The sequence below is a fragment of the Myxine glutinosa genome, chromosome 11 (genome assembly GCF_964187855.1).
Source record: "Myxine glutinosa chromosome 11, kmMyxGlut1.1, whole genome shotgun sequence".
Lineage (NCBI taxonomy): Eukaryota > Metazoa > Chordata > Myxini > Myxiniformes > Myxinidae > Myxine > Myxine glutinosa.
This window is the reverse complement of record NC_136271.1, coordinates 130,570,796-130,597,350: the sequence shown is the minus strand read 5'-3', so window position 1 is coordinate 130,597,350 and position 26,555 is coordinate 130,570,796. Positions and strand designations below refer to the sequence as shown.

Genomic DNA, 26,555 nt, shown 5'->3' with positions numbered 1-26,555 from the left:
ATCTTGGGAGTGTAGTAACACATGACAACTCACCTGATGCCGAAGTTGCACACCGCATGCAGGCAACATCAAAAGCTTTCAGAAGCCTGACCAAATGTCTCTGGTCCCAGTATGGTATCAGAACTACAACCAAGATTAAGGTCGATCGTGCTGTGGTGATGACTGCACTTCTGTGCTCAGTGGAAGCTATCTATGATTCTCTACAGGAGCCACATGAAGAAACTCACAAGCTTGCAATTAAGACATCTGCGGCAGCTTTTGGGAATCAAATGGCAAGACCGAGTCCCCAATACCACAGTCCAAAGGAGAGCTGGCATACCCAGTGTTGAGGCATTAATTACATCTGCCCAACTTCGATGGACAGGTCATGTCATTTGTATGCCAGAGCATCGTCTCCCAAAAATTTACTTTATGGTGAGCTGAAGGATGGCAAACGTGTACGTGGAGGACAAAAGCTACGTTACAAAGACGTTGTGAAAAGACATCTGAAGAAAGCAAACATTAACATAGGGAACTGGGAAGAACTTGCCAGAGAAAAAAAAACAGTGGAGAACTGTTGTCTACGACTCGGTTGAGATGGTTGAGCAACAAAGAGGATGAATATCAACACCATCATCTCCAGCGGCACAAAGTCGGCAATAAAAACCGACCAATAAATTTAGTTTGCCCTCATTGCAACAGAGGATTTATAACCAATGTTGGTCTCGCTTCCCATCGTCGCAAAGACAAGTGCTGACCCATACATACGTCTTCATGGTCATCGTCGTTACCGACGGACAGCCGAAGATGTAGGGCAGACTGTGGTGTCTTTGGTAATCGAGTTTAGGTAGAGAGAGGTTGTTTTTTTTGTATACAGAGTCGAGGTTCGTGCAAGAGCGAACACATCAAACACTAAAACATGCACGGACACAAAAAGCATACAAGAAAGGGAGCGGGAGACAGGAGGGGGAGGGAGAGGAAAGCATACAAGCACAAACATACAAGTATGAAGGGCATACCGTGGTGTTTTTGGGAATAGAGTTCAGGTAGAGAGGGGTATGGAGGCAGACCATGGTGTTATTAGCAATAGAGTTCTAGTCTAGTAGATGTATGTAGGGCAGACCATGGTGTTTTTGGAAATAGAGTTCAGGTAGAGGTACACTACATGACCAAAAGTATGTGGACACCCCTTCTAATAAGTGCATTTGGCTGTTTCACCACACCCATTGCTGACAGGTATATATAATCAAGCACACAGCCATGCAATCTCCATAGCCAAACATTGGCAGTGGAATGGACCGTACTGAAGAGGTCAGTGACTTTCAACGTGGCACCGTCATCGGATGCCACCTTTCCACCAAGTCAGTTCATCAAAATTCTGCCCTGCTAGAGCTGCCCCGGTCAACTGCAAGTGCTGTTATTGTGAAGTAGAAACGTCTCGGAGCAACAACAGCTCAGCTGCGAAATGGTCGGCCACACAAGCTCACAGAACGGGCTCACAGAAGGTTGCAACACTCACTACCGAGTTCCAAACTGCCTCTGGAAGCAACGTCAGCACAACAACTGTTCGTCGGGGGCTTCATGAAATGGGTTTCCATGGCAGAGCAGCCGCACACAAGCCTAAGATCACCATGTGCAATGCCAAGCGTCGGCTAGAGTGGGGTAAAGCTCGCCGCCATTGGACTCTGGAGCAGTGGAAACGTGTTCTCTGGAGTGATGAATCATGCTTCACCATCTGGCAGTCCAACGGACGAATCTGGGTTTGGCGGATGCCAGGAGAACGCTACCTGCCCGAATGTATAGTGCCAACTGTAAAGTTTGGTGGAGGAGGAATAATGGTCTGAGGCTGCTTTTCATGGTTCAGGCTTGGCCCCTTAGTTCCAGTGAAGGGAAATCTTAACGCTACAGCATACAATGACATTCTAGACGATTGTATGCTTCCAACTTTGTGGCAACAGTTTGGGGAAGGCCCTTTCCTGTTACAGCATGACATTGCCCCCATGCACAAAGCAAGGTCCATACCGAAATGGTTTGTTGAGATCAGTGTGGAAGAACTTGAGTGGCCTGCACAGAGCCCTGACCACAACCCCATTGAACACCTTTGGGATGAAATGAAATGCCGACAGCGATACAGGCCTAATCGCCCAACATCAGTGCCCAACCTCACTGATGCTCTTGTGGCTGAATGGAAGAAAATGTCCACAGCAATGTTCTAACATCTAGTGGAAAGCCTTCCCAGAAGAGTGGAGGCTGTTATAGCAGCAAAGGGGAGACCAACTCCATATTAATGCCCATGATTTTTGAATGAGATGTTCGATGGTTGGGTGTCCACATTCTTTTGGTCATGTAGTGTATGTAGGGCAGACAGTGGTGTTTTTGGTAATAGAGTTCAGGTAGAGAGCGGTATGGAGGGCGGACCATGACATTCATAACAATATATTCCAGGAAGAGGTTGTTGCATTCTGAGCAAATGAATACACTGAATATTCCAGTCGACATTACTTTGTAGACCAAACAACACCCAGAAGAATGGAAGCCATAACCACATATTTTTATTCACGTATATGCACACCGCACCTCCGCTGATTACGTCAGCTTCCTTCACATTCCACAAAACAACATTCCTCCATCCCATACTGGAAACCACAACAATTGTTGCCATGACAATATACAGTCACGTGAAAAAGTAAGTACACCCCATGTAAAGTTTTGACTTTTTCAACATATTTCAACATACAGCTATTTGATCTTCATTTCAACAATATTGATAGATAAAGGTGATATAATATAACAAATATCATGAAACATTTACATTTTGTAGTCCATTGTATAATTTAAATAAACATAAATGCAAATTTCGCATGTGGAAAAGGTAAGTACACCTTTGGCTCTAATAGGTGGTATTTGCCCCCTTTGGCAGAAACAACTTCAAGTAGGCATTTCTTATAACTGTCTACCAGTCTCTGACATCGACTGGGAGAAATTTTTGGCCACTCCTCCATGCAGAATTCTTTCAGCTGTGCGATGTTTGAGGGGTTTCTTGCATGCACAGCTCGTTTCAAATCCCCCCACAACATCTCGATGGGATTTAGATCCAGGCTTTGACTTGGCCATTCCAGAACCCTCCATTTCTTTCTTTTCAGCCATTTCTTGGTGGATTTACTGGTATGTTTAGGGTCATTGTCATGTTGCAAGGTCCACCTTCGGTTGAGCTTCAACTTTCCGACAGATGGCCTCACATTATCCTCAAGCACCCTCTGGTACAATGAAGAATTCACAGTGGATTATATGATGGTGAGCTGCCCAGGCCCTGATGCAGCAAAGCTGCCCCAAACCATAATATTTCCACCACCATGCTTTACAGTTGGTATCAGGTTCTTGTGGTGAAATGCTGTCTTTGGTTTTCGCCAAACATGTCTTCTGGTACTGTGGCCAAATAGCTCTACCTTTGACTCATCTGTCCAGTGCACATTGTTCCAGAAGTGCTGGTCTTTGCCTAGGTGTTCATTGGCAAACTTTAGTCTTGCCCTGATGTTCTTTCTGGACAGCAAAGGTTTCCTCCTGGCACACCTCCCACGTAGATCAAATTTGTGCAGCCTCCTTCTAATGGTAGACTCGTGCACTTTGACATTAAAAGTGGCAAGAGCTACCTGTAGATCCCGTGATGACATTCTGGGGTCCTTAGAGACTTCTTTCAGCATCTTGCGGTCTGCTCTCGGGCTGAACTTGCTGGGGCGGCCTGGCCTGAACAGGATGGCAGTTGTTTGGAATCTTCTCCACTTGTAGATGATCTTCCGGACAGTCGAATGATTGATTTCAAATTGTTTGGAGATCTTTTTAAATCCCTTCCCAGACTCGTAGGCATCTACAACCTTCTTTCTGAAGGCCTCAGAGAGCTCTTTTGATCTAGGCATGGTGACGCTGCACACTTCAACAACAAAGAGCAAACCAAACTAAATGTCTGAGGTTTAAATAAGACAGGCTCCTCCAAGATCCTCTCTAACGATGTTCTAATCATTTGCACCTGAGCTGTTGCACCTGATTATAATTAATTTTAGGTATTTGAAGTAGTGATAAATGTAGGGGTGTACTTACTTTTTCCACATGCGAAATTTGCATTTATGTTTATTTAAATTATACAATGGACTACAAAATGTAAATGTTTCATGATATTTGTTATATTATATCACCTTTATCTATCAATATTGTTGAAATGAAGATCAAATCGCTGTATGTTGAAATATGTTGAAAAAGTCAAAACTTTACATGGGGTGTACTTACTTTTTCACGTGACTGTACGTACTTGACATTGGCAATACATACTTTCATTCCATTACAAGTCATCACCCAAACATGCAGTTAAACTCGTCTTTCCAAGATAGGACAACTCTCAACTGAAATGTTTTATATTTACTTGTAATAAACATGGGCTACATGTAATAGTAAACCACAACATTTTTTGTTTTACTTCACATTCCATAGCTGAAATTTCATTCTTCATAGCAATATTGTCCAAGCAGATGTAACATAGAACAGATCATGTCGTTCATAACAATATATACATTTTATAAAATCTAATTATTTCCTTTGCAAGGGTTGAAATAATATTGCACCTTATAATAATTCAAATGCCTGATATAAGCATACCAGAATCGGAGATGGCATCCCAGTAGGGGGAGTCAAACTCAAATTCCGCTTTCATAATCTGCTCAAAGAGCTTTGCATCATTTTCATCGTAGAAAGGTGGATAACCACACAACCTAAAAGGGCAGACAATGAGAGGAGGAATAACCACATGGCGTCAAATGCTTTTACAGTTCCTGAGATGATGTGTGAATTATTGTGATTCCGAGATTCAATCAATTAGCAACATTTGATTTTTGTTTTCATTTGCAATGATAATCAAAATGCTGTCATTTCTCCATCTCTTAGCATTCCTTTCTACTAGGGTGTTAACATTTCATAAAACTTTAACATGATGCAAACACATTTTCATGGATCCAAGTTGGCTGGTGAAGGTATTTTCACGGATCCAAGTTAGTCGGTGAAGGTATTTTCATAGATATATATTATCTGGGGAAGGTATACACATTCATGGATACAAATTCTCTGCTTTGCCAGCATCCCCCCCCCCCCCCTGCTTCCCCACCATCCTGCCCCCTCTCTGCTCCCCCAGCATCCCCCCCCCCCCCTCTGCTTCCCCAACATTCTACCCCCTCTCTGCTTCCCCAGAATTCTACCCCCTCTCTGCTTCCCCAGAATTCTACCCCCTCTCTGCTTCCCCAGCATCCCCCCCCCTGCTTCCCCAGTATTCTACCCCCTCTCTGCTTCCCCAGCATTCTACCCCCTCTCTGCTTCCCCAAACATTCAACATTGGGTGAAACTAAATAAGGAATTCTAGCAAAATAAGAAAATGCGCTATTCTTATACCTGCTTATTCTACAGAGGATGTTGGAGATTTTGAGTTTATTTACAAGAGCATAATGTCTCTCATCATACCTATAATTGGGCAACCGCTGTCTGAACTCAGAAGTTTTGTTTCGGAAATTTCTGGCAAATTTCCAGTCTGCGCTGCTTCAGCCTTGTACCCGTGGTAAGATGACCTCGATCCTAGAGTATGCTGGGCCTGGTCATAGAACTGATAATTTACACCCAAGATTATTCTTATGTGCCTTTCTCTGAATTTTTTCTAACTTGTTCATCTGAGATTGTTTATCTGACATAGTTTATCTGAGATTTTTCTAACTTGTTTATCTGCGATATCTGAGATTGTTTATCTAAGATTTTTATAACTTGTTTATCTGCGATATCTGAGATTGTTTATGTAAGATTTTTATAACTTGTTTATCTGCGATATCTGAGATTGTTTATCTGAGATTTTTATAATTTGTTTATCTGCGATATCTGAGATTGTTTATCTGAGATTTTTCTAACTTGTTTATCTGCGATATCTGAGATTGTTTATCTAAGATTTTTATAACTTGTTTATCTGCGATATCTGAGATTGTTTATCTAAGATTTTTATAACTTGTTTATCTGCGATATCTGAGATTGTTTATCTGAGATTTTTCTAACTTGTTTATCTGAGATTTTTCTAACTTGTTTATCTGAGATATCTGAGATTGTTTATCTGAGATTTTTACAACTTGTTTATCTGAGATTGTTTATCTGAGATTTTTCTAACTTGTTTATCTGAGATATCTGAGATTGTTTATCTGAGATTTTTGTGACTTGTTTATCTGCGATATCTGAGATTGTTTATCTAAGATTTTTATAACTTGTTTATCTGCGACATCTGAGATTGTTTATCTGAGATTTTTCTAACTTGTTTATCTGAGATATCTGAGATTGTTTATCTGAGATTTTTGTGACTTGTTTATCTGAGTCATCTGAGATTGTTTATCTAAGATTTTTATAACTTGTTTATCTGCGATATCTGAGATTGTTTATCTAAGATTTTTATAACTTGTTTATCTGCGATATCTGAGATTGTTTATCTGAGATTTTTCTAACTTGTTTATCTGAGATTTTTCTAACTTGTTTATCTGAGATATCTGAGATTGTTTATCTGAGATTTTTGTGACTTGTTTATCTGCGATATCTGAGATTGTTTATCTAAGATTTTTATAACTTGTTTATCTGCGATATCTGAGATTGTTTATCTGAGATTTTTCTAACTTGTTTATCTGAGATTTTTCTAACTTGTTTATCTGAGATATCTGAGATTGTTTATCTGAGATTTTTACAACTTGTTTATCTGAGATTGTTTATCTGAGATTTTTCTAACTTGTTTATCTGAGTCATCTGAGATTGTTTATCTAAGATTTTTCATACTTGTTAATCTGAGATATCTGAGATTGTTTATCTGAGATATTTCGAACTTGTTTAGCTGAGATATCTGAGATTGTTTATCTGAGATATTTCGAACTTGTTTAGCTGAGATATCTGAGATTGTTTATCTAACTTGTGATTTTTCTAACTTTTTTAAATCTAAACTAGCATTGCAGATTGGTACATCATACTTTAGGAGAGATCTCACATCGACTTTATATATGATTAGCAAATGTTCACAAGACACCTTAACTTTTTTATCATTTTCAAAATGTGCAGTTTATACCAAGACAGACCAGGCAGAATATTCTGAATGTGTAAGTTCCGTTTCAGATCCATTGAAATTGTAACCCCGAAGATTTTCAGGTGCTGAACTTCCTCAAGTGGTACTGTTTGTAAAGTCAACTGTGGTATCTTGGGTGGGGTTTTTCATAAAACAAACTTTCATGCGGGAACATTTAACTGCATTATATTTCATATTGTTGCTTTGAAAGTCATTGAGGACATCTTGCATCACAGTTACTGGTTACATCGCAGTTACTGGCCCCTTGTGTTTCCAACTATTATCATATCATCGACATATTTAAGAACTGAAATGGGTTGCGCCACCTGTTCCACTTGAGCCGTTGCATCATTGATCTGAACGAGAAAGCATAGGAGGCCTAACTTGGGACCTACAGGTACACCACCCATAAGGATCTTACTGTCAGCTAAGGTACCCTTGTATCATACACTCTGACTTATTTGGTTCAATAAACTACAGATCCAAGGAATTTGAGCCGGTCTGACATTTCGATATATTAACTGATCCACTACTACATTATGATCAATCAAATCAAAATCTTTAAAGAAATCAGTTACCACCACTGACCTGTGACTTAATGGTTTGTCAGCATGCTCAAGTACAAATTATTAACGTGACTAACGAGGTAATGACTTGTTGAGTAGCCAGACCTGTTACCATGGACACTGATTTCTGTCAATTTTATCCCTAATATCACTGAACAACCATTTTACGACAAAATTATCTGTGTCCTTTGAACTTTGAAGGTATAAAAGACACTGGTCTAAATTTGTTTTCATACTGGTTGAGTTGATTTCGGATTTGGAACTACAAACGCACTCTTCCACTGAGCAGGAACAGTTCCTTCAGTGAAGGAAGACAACAACACAACATGCATTTTAAGGCCATTTTCCCTGCTAGAGCGGGGGTTAGCCTTGCGGTCCCCATGGCAATCTTCTCCATTTTGCCCTATTTTCTGCATCTCTCCTTGTTAACCCCCTTGCCCGCATTTCTTCTTCCACCATCTTTAGCCAAGTCTTTCTCGGTCTTCCTCGTCCTCTACTTCCTTCTACATTCATTTCCATCACTCTTTTCAACCAGTCACTTTCATCCTTCCTCAACACATGACCAAACCATCTCAACCTGTTCCTCTTCACAGCATCAATCACAGGCTCTATTCCCATCATCTTTCGCAATTCATCATTTGACTTCCTCTCTCTCAACGATACTCCGCACATCCGCCGAACCATTCGCATTTCCACCCTTTCCAACCTTCGTTGCTGCTCTTCCCTTCCTTCAGTGTTCAGTGTTCAGTGTTCAGTGTTCCTTCAGTGAAGGAAGCATTGAGAATATTGATTTTATTTATTGGACTTGAAGGTTCACATGCAAATTCCCTAATTATGCGAGCTGTATTCCTATCTGGGCCTCAAACTTTGTTCCGATTGATATGCTGCAGGACGTTGTATGCTTTGTGATACTTGTTGGCAAGGCTGGGGTGCTGGAAGATACATTGATAGGGTAACCACACGTAACAGTGTAACACCATGTGTGATTCCATGTACTTATTTATTTATTTATTTGCATACAAGATCGAGGCTCGTGTAAGAGCCAACATTAATCACAAAAAGACAAACTGACAAATAAAACATAAGATATAGGGAACGGGAGACAAGATGGGGAGGGAGAGGGAAGCACACAAGTACAACATTTGAGAGCAGGGACATCGGGAGATCTGTGGGAGGGAGAGGGCTTGGGGGGAGGAGGCACGGGAAGGGGATCGGGGGGTGGGAAAGGTATAAAACACATGGAGACTGCTAGGACTTCCAGGAAAGAAGTCGGAATTTCAAAAAAGTGGATCTGGGGTGAAATTAACAGGGGTAGATAAGATCAAGGTTTTGGATGGGGGAAAAAGTGATGTAATCAGTGATGTAATCCCCAGTGATGTAATCGTTGATCCTATTGGCAACGGCTAGCATATATTCAGGGTCAATGGAAGGGGGAGGCTTGATGGTAGGTTGGTGTTCCCCCTGTTGATGATCACCCTAATTTGACGATACCATTTCACTGGATTACTCCTTTTAAACTTCTAGACTTTTCCATGATAGGAATCCCTTTTCACTTTGCCAATCATTCTCGATGTTTTGTTTCTTGCACCTCTCCACTTTTGATTCTTCTTTTTAACAAGCCTTTGTCGCTTCATGATGAGTATCCTAATGTATGTAGACATCCATTGCTCATCTTTAATGTGGCATTTGACTAGCCCGGTGGGAAAGTACGTTTCCAACGCCGAGTGCAATGTTTCATAGAAGCTGTCAAACTTTGCTTGTACGCTAAGTTTCTCATCGACTTCAGACCAATTATGGTGAGTTATCCATTGACCAAAGTATCGTACTGCTGAGTGCTTGATTGGTCTGACTTGATGAGTAGCCATGGAGCTTGTCTGGGACACCTATGTTGGTCTCCATGTGACTTTGTTGTGATCACTCCTTCCAAGAAGTGGTAGGATCTCAGGATCCTTGTATAAAGTGTGAACATTTGTGATCGTTTTATCCAACTTTTAAGATTTTATCTAATTTTTTTCCCAAGTTTAGTCACAGAAAAGTGCAGACAAATACAATTATTGATATAAAGTGATGTAAGTCCATGAAGCAGAAAGGGTGAGACAGGTATTTGGAAAAACAGGCAGTGTAAGAAAAGCAAAGCAAAAGCAAAAGCAAAGGCAAAGCAAAGCAAAGGTTTAAAAGGTTAAAGGTTAAAGGTTTAAGGTTTAAGGTTTATAAGCAAAGGTTGGCAAAAGGTGCGATTTAGTGTGTGGTGTATGGAAAAGCACATGTTGCAAAAGCCAAGAACTCTGTGAAAATTAAAAACTTTGGAATAGACATTTCCTGGGTCCCAAAATGGTCTCTGTTGGTATAGCGCACACACAGCAGCAACACATCCCCTTAAATTGATTCAGAGGAAAAGCAGAAGCCTGTCTGCCATACATGACAGATATGACAGATTCAAGCCAAGTACGTCACCTGAACCGAGTCTCTGTAATCGACACCTGAACAACCTCAAACAGGTTGGCCGAGAGGCGCTACCTTTGGGCAGCGTGATTCATCAATGTGTGCGTCGTCCCTTGGATAGACGTTAAACTTGGCGTTCCATCTGCCGGCATTAGTTGGTGGATATTAAAGATCCCATGGTATCGTTTGCGAAGGAGTCGGTGAGCTATCGCCGGCACAATGAACAAATTACAAATTCCTGCTCTAACCTACAGAGGGCACTGCATCAGCGGCACAGCCACACCATCGGCCAATGATGCTATCCCGCACCTGCAGCCTCGTGCTGCGTACGAATGAAGAAGAAGCACCGTGCTAACCCTGCTACATTTTACTGTGATAAATATCAGGGGAAGTACATTTCTCGATCTACTGGGTCTCAGCATCAGACATCGCGTGTTCTGGAGAGACCACCACATTCCATTTTCACATCTTACAGCCAATCGGACAAACTCTGCCATTGGACAAAGTCCAATTGGACAAAGGACAATTGGAAAAATTGGACAAAGTCCATTCTTGCAAGGCATTTGCATGTAGTGTAAATGTAAATATTACTGCTCTCTAAATAAATTTTTAAAATGTAAATTCAGTGTAAATAGTGTTACTTTCTGCTGATGACAATGACGTCTCACATCCTTCTTTGCACTCCTGGATGCCAAGGAAGACAAGTAATCACTGGAAGTAAACACCAGGAAACAAGATCTGTTTTTATTCCTTCGCAAATATATTCGAGATCTTCGGATCTTTTTCTGCCTTTAATCAGGCACTGCACTTTCTGATAATGTATCAACCATCTTTTCATCCCAGGCATATGCATTTATATACTAATCTAATCTGTCGTCGTACTCCAAAACTAAGCTTTACTATAAGTATTCATCTCCTCCATACAGATGAATACTTAGTAAAGTGAATACTCCACGCACACACACACACACGGACAGACCGACATAGATACATCAAGACCTGGGAGGACTCCGTTCCATCTCCTGAAACCCGCATTTGTAGGTAACAACCAACGACACACATGACAAGACTTTTTGATTAGATGAACGCAGCACTGAGCTTGGGGGAAGGAAGTGCGTCACTTCGCAGGGCAATCTGGGTAGCAGTGACGCCACAACAATGGCGCCGCTTTTCTCATTGCACTCAGCGGGGCATTTTCTCCTCCACCATGGATGCCAACCTATGGGGAGATTGTCCGTGCTCTTGTCCTTTTAAATGCTGACTGTCGAGCAATGAAGCAGCACGTGCCATTTTTAAAGTCTTTGGGTAGGACTCGGCTGGGGTTTGAACCACTGGCCTCCAAGACTCGAGCCCACGCTTTAACCATTACACCAACGAGTCTTTTGACCGCAAAATTCAGCTCTCCTGTGTACCTTGAAAACTTTAGAAAACACAGTGTCCATGATCATTACAAGCAAATCAAACACTCACAGTATGTATGCAATTACTCCAATGGACCAGCAATCCACCGCTTTGCCATAGGACCTCTGTGCCAGGATTTCTGGAGCTGAAACACACAGTCACAAGTGGTTAGCTCCTTTCCCCACCTTCATAAGTTAGCATATTCCCGGCCTTAGGGACTTGGGCGAGTAGGGACTTGTGGAAAATTCATATTATGTAAAATGTCACTTCAAGTCCCTAACCTAACACAACACCTCTACTCCTCACAAACTCCAAGTCCTCAACCTCTGCCTCCCAACCGCATGTAAGTCCTCACCCTACCCCTCCAAACCCTAAGGCATCAATCTCCTCCCGAATCAAAGCCTTCAACCCTCCTCCCTCCCCTCCCACCACAACTCTTCAATCCTCCTCCCATACCCCGCCCCCCCAAAGCCTCAACCTCCCCTCCCAATTGGATCCCATCTTTGTTCTCTCCCCTACCCCCAACCCAAAATCCTCACCCCTCCCAACCCGAAGGCATCAATCCCCTCCCACTCCAAGCCTTCAAACCCCCTCCCCACCCGTCACAGTCGGCAGTCCAACTCACAATCCCGTGAGATATGCAGAAAAGATATGCAACAATAAATGACCCAAAACCAATTAACTTCTTCTCGATGCAGATATAGTTATATACACATTGTTAAAAGTAAATAATGACCTTGGACAAAGACCTTTTATAATGACATGGGTTTAAGCCTTGCTTGAGAGAATGCCACATAGTTATTTGGGCGGTGTATAAGTTGACAGGCCTCTGTCTCGATCACTGTGGCCAATTTTCACAACGCCCTTGATGCCTATCGGCTCAAAATCCTTTCAACTGTTGCTTTGGTCATTTTAGAATGAAAGGAAAACTTAAAATTGAGGGCATGGTGATCATGAATATGAAAGCGCCAAAGATGTCTTTGGCTTGGGATAGCAAGAAGTACCAACATGGCGACCGCATCATTTATTTATTTTCCCCCAAATCAAAATTGTTGGTGGAGTCAGGTGAACTGCCCAATCAGTGAGTGGAACAGAATGTTACACACACACACACACACACACACACACACACACACACACACACACACACACACACACACACACACATATATTATAAAACATGAGTGTCCCTCCTTCCCTGAACTACTCCCTCGATTTTGGGGCTATCGCTGCCATACCTTCTGTGGAACGTTTTGGAGTTCCAGCAGGTGTCCTAAAGTAGGTGGGAGGTATCATAAATTCCTAAATGCAATTATGATTTTGAGTTTCGATCCATACGAAGCTGCTCCCGATCTGGAAGTAAACACAATCACGGGTTCAGCAGAAACATTCGCTGGTTTGACAATATCTCGATACAATTGTGATTTTGAGTTTCCGCCTGAATGACGCCATTTTTATCCATCCTAAGTTGGGTGGGAGGCTTCATAAATTCCTCAATACAATTATGATTCTGATTTTCGATCCATGTACAACGTGTTTCGTATCCGCCCTTTCTTGCCAGCAGATTCGTCTGTATTGGTTATCATGTCAGAATGGCGTTTCCTTTGTTTACTTCAAAAGTGTTTGTAACATTGTATTTTGTTATACCAAGTATTAATGCTGTAGTATTAATTTGTGATTGGAATGATGCTGTTTGGAATTAAAATATCGAGAGATTTAGGTGGAAGGAAATGGTGTGAGGGTTTCCACCCATGACATGCCGGATTCACCATTTGCAGTTTCGCCATTGACCGCGTATAGACACATTCAACTGTATTACGTTTTTTCCCCAAATCAGTCACGAATCGGTTGTCCATGTCTGACGTTCGACTGAAGATGGCACAGGAATGTGGAATTTATTGGTTCATTGTTTAGCATTCGCCATTTCTGCACTGTCTGTTTGCATTTGGCCTCCCACCTGTGTTTAACCTGGGTAACTCACATAGTTATATAAATTAACTATTGTGAGTGACATCTGATGACGAAAGTGATAATTTTCCGACTTGTTTAGCTATGTCTCTAGTTCTCAGAGCTAGAAACAGTGAGCAAATCAGGTGACAAGTTTCAAGCACCTCTTGCTCATCACTATTCATTCCAAGTGTTTCATCCTGGAGTGCAAGGTGCAAGGTCTCATGCAAATGACAGAACATCGTGGGAATGGGGGATAAGGGGGAAGGCACTAGTGGATGGCTTTTGGTGGCCATTAATAAGAAGGAAAGGTTGAGAACATATTATGCAAGGCCTATGGAAAATAATAAATTATTCATCATTAAAACTGATCACTGTCATTAGTTGGTTAAAAAAAATGAAGAAACCACCACAGGTTGATAAATCATTACTGCTATTTCAGTGTTGTGCACCAAGGTTGCACCTTTCTCCCTCTTACCACCTGCCTCCAATTACGCAAAGGACATCCCTCGTTCTCTTCCACTTTAGGTTTGTCCAGGACACCACTGCCTAACTATCAACTTATATTTGATTGTGTGTAATATTTGCTATTTGCTGCATTTACCAACATATCCTGGTGTCCCACAGGCAGTAGACATCAAATCTCCTGTTGGCTGTATCTTGGAGAGGCCAAAGTCACTCAGCATTATCTTTGAATCCTTGTCTTGACTGTAGTACAAAAGGTTTTCTGGCTGAAGGAATGTAAATGGCGAAATGGAGTCACAAGTTAAGAAGTGATCAATAAGTTGAGAAAAATGACCGACGTAAGAGATTCACATCGAAACTGAGGCATTCAGAATGGTTTTTTTAATGCAGGTGTATATGTGTGTGTGTGTGTGTGTGTATATATATATATGTAAATATAAACTCCATTAACTCCATCAATAAAACTTTTTCCTCCATTCATTTCACCATTGAAGAGGAGAAAAATGGAGCCCTTCCCTTCCTGGATACACTCGTAGCAATGGATCCCAAAGGAGCCTTAAAGGTAACGGTGTACAGAAAACCAACACACACTGATCGCTACCTTGATTTCAATTCTTGCCATCCAATGGAACACAAAAGATCGGTGGTGCACACCCTCTCAAAAAGAGCACGCGAGTTACCATATACCTTTGAAGATAAGATGAGTGAGGTGGACCATCTTCAAAATGTGTTGAGGGCAAATGGTTATCCTGATAGCTTGTTACCCAACAGGAAAACGATAAGGGCTTCCCCACACAACAGGCTGAGACCGAGAGAACAACCAAAGGGTTTGTGTGTTCTGCCTTTTGTACTGGGGGTTTCACAGAGGGTCGGCAGAATTTTGAAATCGGCAGGAGGGAGGGTTAGTTTCACACCGGTTTTCACCCTTCGCCAAGCCCTTATGAGGGTCAAGGACAAGCTTCCGAGGAAGGACAGGTCAGGGGTGGTATACGTGGTGCCCTGTGGTTGTGGAGCTGAGTATGTGGGTGAAACCGGGAGGACCTTTGGTCAACGTATTGCTGAACACCAAAAAGCATTTGAATGTAATTATCCCAGCAGATCTGCTATCGCCAAACACGGCCTTAAGGAAGGCCACACACCTTCATGGGATAGGGTTAATATTTTGGGTTCCACACCCAACAGAAACAGAAGATGTGTTTTGGAGGCTTGGCACACAGAAGAAACTGTTACTTCGATCACACAAGAGGTGCTTGACTTACCGGTAGCGTTTGATCCACTCTTGTGTAAATGAAGCAGGCATTCCGTACTTTGAACAACGAGTCCGCATAATATGTCACACAAGGTTTTTATTCGGACAATTTACCCCCGAAGCCTCCCCCCCCCCCCCCCAAACCACCCCTCTCTCAGACCCCCCTCCGCTTCCGCCCCACCCCTCTGGTTTCCCCCCCCCCATTTTTATCCCCCCCTATTGCTCCCCCACCGCCTTCCCACATTTCCCTTGACCGCACAGGGCCACATGTGATGTTCTTGATATTGTAACGGTTTTGAGAAGTGTAACGAATTTGAGAAGTGTAACGGTTTTTGAGAAGTGTAACAATTTTGAAGGAAGTGTAACAATTTTGGAGGAAGTGTAACGAATGTGAAAAGTATGGTTTTGTTATGTGTAACACCCTCGTAATGTAAATAATGGTCGCAGCCGTCCTCCTAGTTAATTCCATGACACTTACACACAGGCCACGATATATCTTTTTAAATAGTGTATTTCCTTATTCCATGTAGGCTAAATATGTGTTTCCCACTAAATTGACTCTGCATTGTATCAAACAAAATAAGCGTAGGCCCTTTCAATTTCCCCAAACATCTCCGCTCTCCAAAGTTCCTTTAAAAAGGGGTGCGAGTGGTGTTCAATCCCGCAAGCCGCCATTGCCCATGTGCTAATCTCGGAGAAGAAAGGCGTGTCTCCACCTCGTCATAGAGGGGAGGAGTGAGCCAACCCCACTTGGCCAACCAGCACCGCGGTTAGCGACCCGGTAGGCGTGCCCTCGCAGCCGGCGGCTTGATTCCGCCCCGAGTGATAAAAGCGACTGTAAGGGACTGCTTCACCAGATGACCTAGATGGGAGATGAGCGAAGAGGTGACATACGAGCTGAGCTGTGAGCGGTGAGATGCGAGACGCTCCAAGCCAAAGAGGAGAGGTACTCGGAGAGGAAACCAGCTTTGGAGAGACGCACTGAGAGGAGGGAGACGGCTCCACCAGAAGGAGAGGAGCAGGTGTGACCGAGCCAGCGCGTGACGTCTACAGCATCGGCAGCGGATACGCGACGGAGGGTTTTCCCGCCAAAACCGCGAGGAATTGAGAGCTGCTGCCTCCGACCCTGCCTCCCTCTCCAGCAATCCACCTCAAGCCTACCTGCCTGCAATATCCCCCGTGTAAGTGTGAACGTCGTCTGTCCTACTCGTTGTCCTGGGGTTAAGTAAATTGAATAGGATAAGCTAACGATGCACTGTGTGACTGCTTCTTCCATCCATTGCTGTAAATAATTTTGGTCGCTCTTTCTTTTTGCTTGTGTGTGTATAATAAATCTGTTCTTCCTCCGTACTCTGTCTTTTTCTCTTTTCCTTCTCTTTCAGTCGCTTTAGAGGTTTCCCGATTGAATATCTGCGGTGCGATCTGGTCAACGTCGGGTGGAATCGGGCCAATTGGGGATCCTGTTAGGTCGCGGTTGGACCATCCGCTCGGCCCATCATAACATCTAAACCGCGATCTGTAACAATTGGTGTCTGGGAGTGGGATTCGGGGCCCGAACCAAATTTTTAAAACATCTAAAAAAAAAAATTTGGTCAAAATTTGGAGCGGCCGAAATTTGTTTTTTTTACAAAACCTGAATTTTGAGATCGCGCCATGGACAATCAAGGCGATCGGATGTCGGTGGGGGAGATAGACGGGTTAAGGGTAACCCAGGACTTAGGGGAAGAAAGGGAGGAGGAGAGCAATGAGGAGGCGGTTGAGGGGGTATCAGACGCGCAAAATGGCACCTCGCACATGGCTACGGCGGCCGCACCCGCTGCACAAGTGGGAGGGATGGCCCAAATGCAGGCCCTCATGGAGCAATTTATGGCACAAATGAGGGCCTCTATGGAAGAGTCAATGTATAATTGGAAGAGAGACGCCATGTCAGACGAATCCGGGTGTGATCTGAAAAAATTGAGGGAGGAATCCAGGTGTGAAGTGGAAAAACGGATAGCAGAGGCAAAAAGGGATAATAAAAAAATGATGGAGGACAGAGACCGCAAGTTGGGCGAAAGGGTCCCACGGGTGCACGAGGAGGTAAAGCGGGTCGAGAAGTGCCGGTTGAGCGAAGCGGAGGAAAGCACGGGTACAATGACGGGGGTAGAAATCGCGACACGGGGTTTGGAAAAGCCGGCGACCGATGAGGTAGAGGGTGTTTTATTAAAGCCAGCGGTCGTCGAGGTGAGTAAAGAAAAAGCGGAAGTGGGCATTGAAATTGAAGAGATGACGGAGGTAGCCCGGGAATTGCAGGGAGAAATGGAAAATGTACAAAGTCCCTGCTCAAATCTTGATGATGTACTCGCTAATCCAAATGGAAGTTTGCAGGTTTTGGTGCAGGGAGGAAGAAGAACCCCGAAGGTGAGACGTGCTGTGTATTGTGCGGGGAGATTTTGTAAGAGGATGTTTAGCGACAAAAGAATTTTCGCGCGCTTGGGATCGAGGAAGCATCCGGGCGTTGGTGAAGGGTCCCGTGTGAGTGGAAATGGCACGCGTGGGAGGAAAAAGTGTGCGTCGGCGAGTGGGTGTGTTATAACGTGTGGGAGTGAAACCGAGTGCGAGCGAGAATGCACGTCGGTGTGTACGGGGTGTGACACAGGGAGTGAGAGCAATACGGAGTGTACGTGCGAGGGTGAGTGTGAAACGGAGAGTAAGGTGGTGGTGGAACATGTGCGAGGAAGCACACCTGAGTTGGTGGTAGCGCGGGTGTGGGAGAGCCCATGTGAGCGCGTTAGTGGGTGGATGCAAGAGTGCACGCCCATGCTGAGTGTTACGGAGGACGTAACGGAGGAGAGGTGTGCGCAAGAGTGTGCGTGAGAGGTGTGGTGTGTAACAGGGAGAGCGTTGGTGGAATGTACGGACGGCGTTGGAACGCCAGGTTTTGTGAGGGTGAAAGGGGTAGCGTATGCGTGTGAGCATGCAAGTAAAGCATCGACGGTAACCGGGTTAGCGGTTAGGGCGACGGATAGCCGATGCGAGCGCTCGGGGCGCGGCGTGCTTTGTTGGATGCAGGGCCCGGCGCGGATCGAAGCTGCGTCGTTTCTCTTCGAAGCGTCGTTGCCGAGTCGGGCTTGGCCCCGCCCCGCACGGTCGAGTCCGGGCCTTGGCGGGCGCGGCGACCGGTCCGGTTCAAGGGCGAGTGGGAGGAAGCGGAACGGTGCCCCCTCGTGGGGACGGGGTTCCGACCGAGGGAGATTGAGCCATCGGGCCCGGGACCGCAAGGCGCCGCGCCGAGATGGTGCGTGGAACCTTGGCCCGACCAAACCACCTCCCTTGAACCGAAAGCCGGACGGATTCAACCTGCAGGCGACCAAACCACCCGAATTCATTGCTCGGCTTTACGAACCGAGTTTAATGATGTCATGACGCACCGAGGCTAGGATATAGCGGACTGTGATGATGATGGTAGTGATTTGATACGAAATTTATAATAGTGGGTAGAATTGGCAGTAAATGGAAAATTTTTGATTTGTGGAATTTGGATGTGCAAAATTGATAGTGGGACCTCCCCGATGTGGAGGGATGGCAAATCCACCATCCCTCACGGCGAGTGGTGGGGCAAATGCGCTATAGCTTATGGGGTTGATGGCAGTGAAAACTAGCCCGGGTGGGTTAGGATATATCGTGTGTAGGGATCTAGCGAAGATGACATTAGGTAACGTTAAGATTAGTTAGTGACTGATACCTGTAGTGGGGACGCAGGTAGTTTAGTGTGGATGATAATGACGTGGGAGCGCAATAGTTTAAAGGGATGACTGGGAAGCGCAAGTTTCAGAGGGGAGTAGTTAGATGAGATGATGCCGTGTGTGTGAGGATTGAACAGGTGTGATTGAACAGGTGTGATTGCACAGGTGTGCAACTGAACAGGTGTGTGGAGCAGTGTATGAGTGAGTGAAGGTGATTGTGTATTGTGCTGACCCAATGGTCCAGGAAGAGGAGGAGGGTGCAGGTGGCACCAGGTATGATTGCACAGGTGTGCAACGACAGGTGAATGGAGGACAGGTGTATGGAATAAATGGTATGGAGCATTGGAATGGATGGTCGTGGAGTGAGTATGGTGGAAATTGTGGAGTGGAGTGGATGGTGCGAAGGTGTGAATGGGGGAAGAGTGGACCCCCATCACGGATACCCGGGGCGGGTAGTGTAAGTGTTAGGTAGAGGGTATAGGTAAATTGTGGTTGGATGTTGGCATCTGTGGTGCGGGTGAAAGAATGGTCTTTGGATGGGTGCATTAGTGTTGTGGAAATGGCTGGGCGTGTAGCCTGTTAGTGTGAGTAGTTGGTTGGGCACTCCACCACTGTGATGATGTCGGCCAGGTGAGGCCGCAGGGGGGCTCTGGGAGCCGGTAGTAGTTGTTGTGGATGGGGCCAGAGGATCCGGAGGACGGACCCGGGTAGCCCAGTGCCAGAGGGCACCAAGGGGTGACAGAGCCAGGAGAGGGCCTTCCCCAGTTAGATAGGTTAGGGTGAGGAGCAGGTAAGCTCGGGTGGCAACTACAGTGGTGGAGGTGTGCAGGTGGGTAGACCTGCTGGGAGAGCTACACGTCGCAGCCCAGAAATTGTGCGAGGGCACCGGGAGATGAATCGGGGGAGTGAGACCCCAAATTGAGAAGCACCACAGTTTGGTCAATGGGAATTGGTTATTAGAACCCATAGTGTAAGTTGGCCAATGGATTGGCAGGGAAAGACCCCGGGTAGTGTAAAGTGTGTTAATGTCATTTAGAAAGTAGTTAGGATGAAGTCTCCTCGCACCATCTGCATCCACTCACCTGAGGTGACAGGTACTCCGCACCATGCCATGTTTAATTATTTTTACTGTGCAAATGTTTGGATGGTGAGACGCATCATGACGTGGGTGTGACATTGTGCTTTGTTGTTCCATCTCTTCCTCCTTATGAGGATTGATGATGAATTGGGTGATGGCAAATTTTGGCTAGAGGGATTGTGGAGACGAATTTGGTATAGGAGAAATATGGGGAAGACGTGACAGTAGTGACGAATTTGTAAATGGGTAGATTTTGTACATATGGGGTAGGGGCAAGGGTAGTGTAGGTGACAGGGGGGTGACGTACGGTAGGGACGAGCTTTCTCACTTCGCCCTCCGTACGCATTTCGCCTTGCATTGCCTTATTGAGGTGTACCCTTGTGACCTTACCCCTCGCTCAATTGTCTCTTTTGTCTCCCACATGACCTGTGCGCCATTGGAGGCCGAGGGGAGCGTGCGTGAGGTGGCCATTGTGCGCACGAGATTCCCAGAACCAGCATGCATTGCGTTGATGTACCACTTTATGGACCGCTGTTCTGCGGCCAAGTACCACTTGATGGACCCCAGGTTCTGGGGCAGGGCACCTCTGTTGGAGACCGGCCATAGTGGCCAGGGAATTTTGCTTGCGGACCTCGGTAAGGTGGCACCTATGCCAAACAGGTGGACCACCCTTAGTTGGCCCCTGAGGCCCTAAATGAAAATGAACACAAGTTGTGCTTTTTTTTATATTTCCAAGTAGGCCGCATGAAGCCAGAAGACGTCGGGAAGAACATCGGCCCAGCAGAGAAAGAGAAGACCACCACCAGTTGTTTTGTTGTGTTTATTAAGGACCATGGTGACTGTGCACCGAGTGGTGCTTTGTGGTGCTTTGTGTTGCTTTGTGGTGCTTAGTGGTGCTTTTGGGTGCTTTGGTGGTATTGGTACTGGTGCATCGATGCAATGCGTGCTGTCTCCTCCCTCCCAACAGGAATTTCTTTTTCTTGTTCCCTAAAAAGAAAAAAAAGAAAAAAAAAACACAGGTCCTGGGTTGCGTTGTAAATAAGAAATAACGTCATTGTAAATAATGCTCCCCACCGTAAATGTATAGTTTGAGAATAATTCCGTAATTCGGTTAGCTGTGGGCTTGAGTCTGTTAGACAGGGTGCAATGCAATAGGGGGACATACTTATTTGTGTTTTAAGATTGTCACACTCAGGGTCAGGTTAATTGTAGAGGGAATTACACCTACGTGTCACACTAAGTTAAAGTTTTGTAGGCCCGAGGACGGACCTGAAGAAAGGAGGGTGCTGTGTAACGATTTAGAGAAGTGTAACGAATTTGAGAAGTGTAACGGTTTTTGAGAAGTGTAACAATTTTGAAGGAAGTGTAACAATTTTGGAGGAAGTGTAACGAATGTGAAAAGTATGGTTTTGTTATGTGTAACACCCTCGTAATGTAAATAATGGTCGCAGCCGTCCTCCTAGTTAATTCCATGATACTTACACACAGGCCACGATATATCTTTTTAAATAGTGTATTTCCTTATTCCATGTAGGCTAAATATGTGTTTCCCACTAAATTGACTCTGCATTGTATCAAACAAAATAAGCGTAGGCCCTTTCAATTTCCCCAAACATCTCCGCTCTCCAAAGTTCCTTTCAAAAGGGGTGCGAGTGGTGTTCAATCCCGCAAGCCGCCATTGCCCATGTGCTAATCTCGGAGAAGAAAGGCGTGTCTCCACCTCGTCATAGAGGGGAGGAGTGAGCCAACCCCACTTGGCCAACCAGCACCGCGGTTAGCGACCCGGTAGGCGTGCCCTCGCAGCCGGCGACTTGATTCCGCCCCGAGTGATAAAAGCGACTGTAAGGGACTGCTTCACCAGATGACCTAGATGGGAGATGAGCGAAGAGGTGACATACGAGCTGAGCTGTGAGCGGTGAGATGCGAGATGCTCCAAGCCAAAGAGGAGAGGTACTCGGAGAGGAAACCAGCTTTGGAGAGACGCACTGAGAGGAGGGAGACGGCTCCACCAGAAGGAGAGGAGCAGGTGTGACCGAGCCAGCGCGTGACGTCTACAGCATCGGCAGCGGATACGCGACGGAGGGTTTTCCCACCAAAACCGCGAGGAATTGAGAGCTGCTGCCTCCGACCCTGCCTCCCTCTCCAGCAATCCACCTCAAGCCTACCTGCCTGCAATATCCCCCGTGTAAGTGTGAACGTCGTCTGTCCTACTCGTTGTCCTGGGGTTAAGTAAATTGAATAGGATAAGCTAACGATGCACTGTGTGACTGCTTCTTCCATCCATTGCTGTAAATAATTTTGGTCGCTCTTTCTTTTTGCTTGTGTGTGTATAATAAATCTGTTCTTCCTCCGTACTCTGTCTTTTTTTCTTTTCCTTCTCTTTCGGTCGCTTTAGAGGTTTCCCGATTGAATATCTGCGGTGCGATCTGGTCAACGTCGGGTGGAATCGGGCCAATTGGGGATCCTGTTAGGTCGCGGTTGGACCATCCGCTCGGCCCATCATAACATCTAAACCGCGATCTGTAACAATATTATGGCAATTTTATTTTATCTTAAAATTTTTTTGCTTTAATATATTTACAGTTTTAATTTAATTTACAATTTAATTATTTACAAGTTTAATCTTTAATTAAATGTAATGATTGTTCATGATTTTCTAAACACTTGAGTTATAATCCAGCATTGCTTACAGGATTGTTTTGAGCCGTTAATATGCGGTTGATTTTTGAATTTGGTCGGTAACGTCTCCGTTCACGAGAGCGGTGTGATACGGTTTCATTGGCTGTCCAGCTGTGTCCACCCCACTTTGCATATACCCCGCCCACTTTGCACATAAGGGGATGTTGAGATGATTTTATCACTCTTGAGGAAGATTAACGGAGGCGTGTGGCTTTGTCACACGTTGTTAATCAAACGTTGAGTCATTGTTTGTTCAATTAAAGGTTGGAAATCGTACCTTGGAGTCATTTATATATATATATATGTATACTGTATATATATATATACACACACACACACACACACACACACACACACACACACACACACACACACACACACACACACACACACGCGTATGTACATACTGTTGTGGTTCTGAGAAATGTACATATCGATTAATAAAGGTTAAAGGTTTGCCCACATAGTTAGTCCACATGCAACACGTAGGCCACCTCAGAACATTAGTTATGTCATAGTATGTGTAAGAGTAGGCCATTTCCATTAGTGATACCTGCGTTGTGTAAAAGAAAGAAATAAGACTAGGTCCCGTTCATTTTGCAGCCCACCCTCCAATCGACCTCAATGCGCACCATCCAGTCTGCGCCTTATTGCCCCTCGCATTGGGATGCTCAAACCAGCCAAATGCCACGAGGTAGGCCTGAAAAGGGGAGGAGCGCGAGGCCGGGGTGTGGCCACGTCAAGCAGACGTCAAGGGCGGAGCCGGTAAGAGCAAAACGACCAACCAGGTTTGAGTGGAATGGCGTGAGGGGCGTGGTCAGTGCGCGTCTGGCAAATTTGAAAGGGTTCGCTGGGCGGCGCTATATAACCGCGAGCACCAAGCCCTTCAAGAGGACTGATGAGCGAGGGGCTTTATCGAAAGGACTTGAGGATATTCACGCATTACAAAGGACTGATGAGCAAGGGGCTTTATCGAGAGGACTTGAGAGTATATGCGCTTTACCAAGAGGACTGTCACGTTTGGCATTGGTGAAAGGACTCGCTGGGGGAACTTTGATTGTGCAAGGGCTTGAAGACTTCGTGTGGGAAAGCGCCATTGTTGAGGACTGGTTGGGAGAGGCACCGTTATACTGACTGATCGCAAGGACTCGTTCAGGATTTGGCTTTGGGCTTGCTGGGAGCGCATATAAAGCGCCGGTATTTCTATTACGCACGCAGCCAAGACCGCCAGTATAACCGCCCAGCCGGTTCGTTTATTACATACGTGGCCATGAGCCGCGAAGTAACCACCAGCACAGCTTACCGATCCCCCCATAAAATTGTCCGATCCGCGTCAATGACACGCGAGGACGCCGCCGTCTGCTCAACCCTTTTCGTCCTACCATCTTCTCCGCGGGGCGAGTCGGGGACCCGGAGAACGAGCTGTGGACATCATCCCTGGACCTTCAACCCCAACCTTCTACATCCCCGTGTGAGTGTGTGTGTGTGCGGGCCCGTTTGTCCTGGGATAAGTTAAGATTGTAATAAGGCTTCACTGTGTGTACTTCTCCTTCTCCCTGTGCAAATTATAATAAATCAATTGTTCTTCCTGTTTCTTCCTCATTCGACCGTATCAGTCTTTTCCTCCATTGGGTAAGCGTGGCACGATTCGGCACCGCTCAAATCGGGTTAGTTCCTGTTAACGGCCCAGATCACGGCTTGCTATCGCTCGGCGTTTCCACCTAAAAACCGTGGTTCGGGCGGGGTTATTTCCTTGCTTCCTGGGAGGCGCTGGTAATTAGGTAATAGGAATAATTCGGCCTACCACCCTATTCAGCGCTGACCGGAAGGAACGTCATAGCCTGGATCGCGTCGACTAGATAAAAGACAAGGGGATTAATCCCCCCTTGGTAAGGGGAAGGCCGACGTTTGAGATCCGCAACAATACATATTAGTCCAGTCAATCTAACAAATTTTATGGCTCAACCCACCACCAATTGCAACATAGTTTTTTTCACAGCTATGCATTTCAGAAATGTTCCCTTAGCACCATACTAAAAGTATACCAAAATATATTTGGTGGAGAGGTGTCAAATTTGCATAATATGCAAATTATCTGCCACCATTGAAAAAAATACAGAATTTCCACTGTAACTTATCCAATTGATTTCACTGTATCTAAGCATCCAATCATAGCAAATGAAGTGTTTAGACCCATGTTTTCAGGGTTGATGATAATGAAAAGTTATTAACGAGCTGACTGAGCCAAAACTTAAAGCAAAGAAACGTCGAGTATGGAACATCAAAAAGACCAAGACGACCAAGGGAATGAATGTCTGTGACAGAATGCTATTTGTACATGCCCTGCTTGGCTGTGACACAACATCCAGTGCGTATGGTATTGGCAAAGCTGTTGCCATGAAGCACATCCAAAACAACGTCCAATTCATGAAACATGCCGACCTGTTCACCCAGGAAGGAGATGCACCAAAGGATGATATAGTTGCAGCAGGGGAGGAAGGCCCTTGTACGCATGTATAATGGAAATCAAGATGAGAGTATTGATGCCCTACAATACAAGTGTTTCTGTGAGAAGGTTGCAAAAAGTACCAAATATGTTGAGGCCCAGAACTTGCCACCATCATCTGTGGCTACAAGGTATCACAGTCTGAGAGTGTACTTCCAAATTCAGGAGTGGAAAGGAAATGTTGGAAAATTGAAACCAGATGAATGGGGATGGAAAATCAGCGAGGGTGTTACTCCCAGTGCAAACTGATCTGCCACCAGCACCACTGAAACTTACTGAGATCTTCAGATGTAACTGCAAGGCAGGGTGCAGCACCACTAAATGTACATGTAAGAAGCATGGCCTTGACTGCTCATGGATGTATGGAGAGTGTAAAGGTTTGAGTTGTGCTAACTCATCAAGACTGGAGCTAGATGACTAGTGACATCCAACAACTGGTAATTCATCCGGAAATGTACTTATCATAATCCCTTATCTTGAAAATATGGGTATCCACATTTCACTTGTCAAGATTGGATCAAGAGATAGAGAGTTCTGGCAGAATTTTTTTTTATTGAATAATGGTGGCATCTAATTTGCATATTTCACATAATTGTATGTATATAATTAATTTAGAAGTGTGCTAATCATATTCATTAATCCAGAAAATATGGGCCTACCTACTTTATTTGTCATGATTGAATACTTACATACAGAATTATTGCGGAAAATCATTTTTTTCAAAATGGCGGCATAGCCCTGATGTGCATATTTCACATTATTCAATGCGTATAATTAATCCAGAAATATGCTAATCACATTCAGTGACCCTGAAAACATGGGTTTGGACACTTAATTTCTCATGATTGGATACTTAGATACAGAATTACTGTGGAAAATTGATTTTTTCCTCAAGGCGGCAGCTAATTTGCAGATTATTCAAATTTGACACATTTCCATCAAATATATTTTGGTATACTTTTAGTATGGTGTTTAGGGTATATTTGTGAAATGCACTCCAGTGAAAATGTTTTGTTGCAATTAGTGGTGAGTCAAGCCACTACTTCGACTGGACTATATATACTGTATATATATAAATCTACATAAGAGTATAAAAGCAATACCTATATGTAAGTTTACTGGTAAAACCCCAAAAATAATATCCTGACAAAAATTCCAAATATAATATCATTGGGCAAGTACAATGGTCTATGGGTTAAAATGGGGGATAGATTAGAGTATTTCACAGTGCATGTTAGACTAAGTGCGGTGTAATTTCCGTAAATGAGAAAGCGTATGAAGCACGTGTTTAGAAAGACCTCGTTTCCCCCGCCCCAGTGTCTGTATCTAACCATTACCTTTCCCTGCTCCGTCCATTCTTGAATCTTCCTCGTTGTTTTATGTCCTTAAATTGCATTCCTTCTT

General features: G+C 44.5%; 1 protein-coding gene across 1 annotated transcript in view; it reads right to left on the bottom strand.

The window, feature by feature from the left end:
• LOC137436869 (calcium/calmodulin-dependent protein kinase type 1D-like) overlaps positions 1-26,555 on the bottom strand; it is a 92,679-nt gene that overhangs the window by 13,285 nt on the left and 52,839 nt on the right. Inside the window, exons 5-7 of the mRNA XM_078787118.1 lie at positions 14,054-14,180; positions 11,572-11,647; positions 4,627-4,739 (exon numbers count right to left, since the gene is read on the bottom strand). Coding sequence (XP_078643244.1) covers positions 4,627-4,739; positions 11,572-11,647; positions 14,054-14,180 — 316 coding nt within the window. The remainder of the gene's footprint in view (positions 1-4,626; positions 4,740-11,571; positions 11,648-14,053; positions 14,181-26,555) is intronic.